General features: G+C 39.9%; 1 protein-coding gene across 1 annotated transcript in view; it reads right to left on the minus strand.

Moving 5' to 3' along the window:
- STAG1 (stromal antigen 1) overlaps positions 1–5,568 on the minus strand; it is a 96,497-nt gene extending 90,929 nt beyond the window's left edge. Inside the window, exon 1 of the mRNA XM_026046540.1 lies at positions 5,452–5,568. Within this exon, the coding sequence (XP_025902325.1) occupies positions 5,452–5,480 (29 nt within the window). The 5' untranslated portion in view covers positions 5,481–5,568. The remainder of the gene's footprint in view (positions 1–5,451) is intronic.
- Positions 5,569–6,000: the final 432 nt, after the last annotated feature.

Below are 6,000 nucleotides of genomic sequence, written 5' to 3' on the forward strand. Positions count from 1 at the left end.
TTGGCATCATTGAAGGACTGTCAGCACAGAAGCCCACGAGTGCATTTCGCAGTCAGTCCTGGTTTAGACTGAGATTACAATAAAGAAGGAGAATCTGTTACCCCTAAATATATCTTTTTCCCTACATTCCGGCTCCACRGACACTGCTCTGCCTTCGACCAGGCCCGCTGCCTTGGAGGACTTGGCTTGTCGGGGATCTTCTGAGGCATCAAGTTTTGGCCCAGAAAGGACCCACAAGCAAARAAAGTCCTGTTTACTGGTGTGATTTATCTTGGTTTGTGAGAGATCTCTGTTACTGAAATAAAAGCAATATTAACATTCAGGATTACCTGAAGATGAGTCTAATCTAACCAGAGAATTCTTTAAATTCAAAATAATTACCTTGAAGTGCATGGAGTTAAATGCTGTAAAATCTGTACTTGGGGAAGGAGAAGAAAAATTATGCCTTTTCCATTCTGTTGCACAGTTTCAAGCCTGAGGAGGTTCAGTGCACCAAAGATAAGCACTCTTTGGACCTTCCAGTGTGTCTGATTTTAAATTTGGCATTTAGTTTATAAATCAGGGCTGCTTCACAGATCTGGTGTATCACCAAGGAAATTATTTAGTGATGCAGAAAGATCACTGAAATTACATTGAAATTGTGAATGTGCTGGTACATCTCCCTATCAGCATTGCTGTAATCTTGGAGGTGGCTCTCAGGAGAAAAGAAATACGAAGTTTAACAAATTTGTAGTATCTTAAGTCATTATTTTCCAACCTTTTCCAGTTTTCACACTCAGACTTATGAAGGGCACAGAAAAAAAACAGAACAAAACATAAACGAATTTGCTTTTCTGAGGACAATTTCAATGGATCATCTCAAAATACTCCACATACTCCCAAAACCACAGGCCCTGATTAAAAATAAACAGAAGACAAATATATTTCAGTTCCCAAACTATGTGCTTGTAAAACAGTATTTCTGCAAAATATTTTCAATGTTGCTTTGTTGATAATAAAATTAAAGGCAAAGAACTTCTCCATTCCATTAAGCAACAATTTTGGATATTTCCATGTTGAATTATGAATTTGAAAAAAATATCATTTGTTTAAAAAAAAACCCAAAAGGCAAATCAAAAGAAAACCCTAAACAACTCCACACATAGTTAAGAAAAATGCAGTTAAATAGTACCACATTGGGAGAAGGCAAAGCAGCAAAAGCAGTCAGCAAGGCAGCCCGTGGGGTAACGGCACTGCCTGGCCTTTGCTCTGAGATGGGCCTTCAAATTGCAGCTTCATTTGACAAAAACGCATCCTGCCTCACAAGCGACGGTCTTTTTTCACCCCTATAACTTTTGAAGACAAAAATGAGAAACCCCACGTGAAAATGTTTGCTGCTTTCTGCTGCTGCGGGGGAAACTAAAGCCATGCTCTCTGCAGGGAAACGGCCTTTCCCTCCAGTCTCTGCAGACACCGAGCAACCGTGGGACGAGTTGCAGCCAAGGCGAGCTGCCTGCTCTGGAGGAGTCACTGCAGCTGATGAAACCACACACCTACCATCGACAAGGCAAAGATTTCCCTCTATTAAAACCAGATTCAGTAATCCTCCAGGCAAACAGTTCAGACATTCCCCTTGAAATGCAGCAGCTATATAAATAAATTAARCAAAGCGTTCGGTGATCCTGCTTGCATCCCCCTCCCAGACAGCCTGATCTGATCGCAGCCTGTGCCTGGCTCTAACACAGCCTGAGTGTTTGGTTCCGGATATTTCAGTAGCTTCGGAAAACTGAATACTGAAGGGATAGCTGAATCATTAAGAGCCTTCCCTCAGTTATCTCCTCATCATATCCCGGCTTTGCTAGCGCCTTTCCTGGCAAAACAGCTCTGCTTTGTTGGAAGCCTTTCTGGAGAGGCTTGATATGTTAGCACTGATGTGACATACATCTCACCTCAATTTTAGAAAACACCAAGGCACCACATACCCTGTCCTAAGGTCGGTGCCAAAAATAGGTTAGACAGCTCATGCTCTGTACACGTCCTTTTCTCTCCACCGATGGTAAGGTTATCTAGACAAACGATGGAGATGTAAGTGCCTAAAATTAGACCACATGAATCTCACTCAGGCAACATGCAAGGCAGAAAGATTTCTTCCTGCAAAGATTCTAAGTCTGAAAGGAGCACTTCCAAGGAGCAAACAAAAGGGGAAAGCGTAAGAAAACACGTTCCCTTCAATGCTCACACTGTCTCGGAAGGGGTGATATGATCCAGAACAACCTACAGYCCTGGGCTGCTCTAGCATTATGACAACACTTGGAGATAGGGACAGTTCTTTGCAAGCCCCCCAAAAGGGGCTTGCACAAGGGGCTAGTGCACAAGAAGGCCTTGCACTCCTTTGGTTTGGAGCACAAATGTCTCCTTTTCCCCATTTCTGAACTCAGACGAGCAGTAAAGCATCTCTCTGCTGCTCACAGCTCTGTCAGGTTTTTAACACGTAGTGAGGATCTGGCCAGCTTCCATCTCCCTCATTCCTTACACATCTTGAAGAACTGCTTGGAAGTGATATATCTAGTGGCAGTCATCCACATCTTAATAGACCAGAATTACCCTATGCCTATGCTATGTGTGCAACTAGTCACCTGAAGTGAAAGCTTTGGCTTAGCCACAATTTACTGTTGATCTTTCCCAAAGCTCCTGGGATGCAGAGCAAAGGGGGCCTAAGACCTACCTCTCCCAAGAGATCGGAGAASAGGCAGTGGCGTCAAAGGCTAAACCTTTCCTCTTGACATAGCAGAGACTATAAAAGAATTTGGCAGAATATGAGGACATCTAGAAGACTGTGGTGGGCAGAGTAGAGCAGAAAAGTGCTACCTCCCTGGAGGAGCACTATTTTACTCTCCTTTTCAGTTACCGTTGTGGCTAAGGTATCTAGAAAACCTGGCAATGACTGTGGGTTTCATCTTGGACATCTCAAATTCTGCCCTGAATTACAGTAAGTAGCCCTTGAGACAAGCCTTGTGGCAATGAAGAAGCTGCAGATACTGGACAGCTCTTTGCCGTATCCGGTTCTGAAGAACATGTTGCCACTGACAAAGTAAATTGCCCGTCTCTGAAATTAATCACCTGAAGTAAGTTTGCCTTCCTCCTATTATTATATAAAGTCTTCACTATAAATCTCATACCACTCCCCTGAGAAACATCACACCATAAACCTACATCCATTTATCAGCTTTACTAAATACTTCTTTACCATTTACATTTACCAATGTCAACTGAGGTGGCTTCAGGTTCTGGCTGTGATAAATTCAGTAACTGCTACCACTAGACTCAGCTTTCTGAAAAAAACACATTCATGAAGAAAAATGGCTAAATGCACAGGCTCATGAATCATGGATGAATCAGCTCTCATGGTTGATCTTCAAAATCTGAAGAGAAACATGCCTTGCAGCAAATGTGAGTCATCCCATTGAGAGAAGATTCAGTTACCTAGGTCAAATGAACTAGACAAGTTTGGGGTTTTTTTTTTTTTTTTTGGCCTTTTTTTTTTGTTGTTACATTTGAAATACCAGAATGTAAAATCCTACCTTTGCTGTGTTCAGAAGCCACTTCTGCAAATTCAGAAAGTTTCTTTTTCTGAACTCCTCTCAGTTTCCCTCAACACAGAAGAGTTTGTGAAGGAATATTTGACATGGTCCCAAGTGAAGTACAGTAATATATCAAATTGACTTTAGGACCCCTTGTTTAAAGGGGATAACCTAAAAGATTTTAAAAGGGTATTAAGGGGAGGAACAGGCCACATGAGTGGTAGAAGATTACAATAATCCTTCAAAGCTGCTTATTTAAGAGCAAGAAAGAAAATTAAGCCTTTCTCTCTGTGGAATTGGATTGTGGCTTTTCAGATCTGAACGGGTGAAGCTAATCATCCCAAACTGAAGATTGTTTCAGATTTTCTCATCTTTAGCCAGATCCCTTTTTGTCTTGTTGATACCTGCTGAATTAGCTGTTATCACTTCCTTCTTGAGTACCTTCTTCATACTAGACAGTGTTGGTGCTCTCAGGAGAGTCCCCAAAACTTCATATGCAAATTCTGTTTTTTTTTGTAAAAACAAAAAGAAGTCTCTCATATTGTTTATGAGCAATCAAAATTATATGTGCTACTGATGATAGCATCTCACCAGCACTTGGCTCAGTGGCATTAAATGAGCCCCAGCTCCACTGGGAAAACAAGTCTGCTGCATTTTGKTTTTGCAGTTACATAATACCGGTGGCTCACAGTCATCTTCTGACCAAGTAACATGCCAGTCTTCAATGCCCCTCAGGTTTTTCAAGCAGTAAGCACCTGAGATACAAAACAGTTATATATTTTTTTTAACCTTAAAACCTATGCTATTATATCCAACTGTTTCAACAGGCAATGGGAATACCTCATTCCCACCAGTACATTGACAGTATTCTCCATCTTTTTATCCTTGGCACATTTCACCACTCTCTTGCTTTGTGATCATGGCRCATTCATAAAAATAATACATAAGAAAAGTAATTCTAAGTCATTAYACCCTCAAAGTTCACCTGCAAACTCCTCCAGGCTAATGCTTCCCTTCTCAGTGCTATCCATCCCTATCAGCCTTCTTTTCAGCTAGGCATTCACTCAAAAYAAAACCTGCCATTTTCCACATGTTTTAAAACCATTTCAAAAAACTAAAGCAATGCATATTATTAAAGTCAGACAAAAAAAATACAATTACTCAGACGTTCAATTCCTTAAATAAAGGGACTTAAAATCTTAGTTTCGGAACACAGCTCAAGTTTTACACTGATAATTTTTTTAAATACTCTGATAATTTCCTTTTTCATATGCTCATTCCCAGCAAAGAGCTTAGCATTAAGCAATGACCAAATAAAGTTCTGGTTTGTTTCCATTTCTAAAATTCCTCTCTTCATTCACTTGACTGGTGTCTAACACCTCTCATCATAGACTTCCACTCTGTTGTCATCATAATTGACTTTCTCCAGCTCCAGCGATGTGCCCATTTGTGTAAGCGACTTGTATCTGCCAACAAAATCAAAACCAGCTAACACCACGAGTCTCCTCAACTGCAGAAGCTGAAGAGGTTTTTTTCCCACAAGTACAGTTCATCGTAAGAAAAAGCATGCATCAAGGATACACGAATATGGTTGATAACGATTAAAATACATGGACATTTTTGAAATCTTACCAAATTCAGAAGCGTAACAGTAGTAAGGATTTGGAAAAAAAATACAGCAAAGCTAAATCACCATGTAACAAAATATAACTGTCAAAGTGTTTAATTCTTACACGTATTTTCAGCATGTGATTCCACACGGGAAGCCTGCAGCAATCACACTGAGCTACACTTCTCTCAAGCTCTAGTCTTAACCACATGACCATCTTTCCATGGACTTCTGCCTTTTAAAAGTTGAAAAATTCAAATATATAAATAAATGTATACTCACTGTAGTACTGGCAAATCTGAAGTAATCATTTTTGCAGCACTCTTGACAAAAAAACAGCTACATAGAAATTCTTCTCAAAGACTACTCAGAAACCACTTGCATGAAAGAATGTCAAAGTTGTCTATGAAACAGAAAAGAAAAAGAAAAGGTATTAGCTGAGATTCTTAAACAGTCAATATATTCAATAAGGTACRTTAAACAAAAACAGTCAGCTCTTAAACAAAATCACTGTTAAACCACACATAAATTAGAATGCATGTCCCCACGACAGTGTAATCATATTCTTGCATTTCCGTTTTACAATTATGTCTAGGCAACCTTACATTTTCTGGAAACAAACCAAAAATACTTTGCATCATCTTTCATATTTGCCTACATATTTTCACAGAGTTCTGCTTGGTTTTGTGCTTATCTGAGGAAAAAAAAGAAACTGAGGCACAACTACGAGTACGTAAACATAAACYATCACCAAGAAGCCGACAGTCTAGACGTAAGAAATCTATTTTCTACTCCATCCACAATCAATTGAACTTCGAAGCCAGACGTCTA

The sequence above is a fragment of the Nothoprocta perdicaria genome, unplaced genomic scaffold (assembly GCF_003342845.1).
Source record: "Nothoprocta perdicaria isolate Ctin4 unplaced genomic scaffold, notPer1 scaffold_449, whole genome shotgun sequence".
In the NCBI taxonomy this organism is placed as follows: Eukaryota; Metazoa; Chordata; class Aves; order Tinamiformes; family Tinamidae; genus Nothoprocta; species Nothoprocta perdicaria.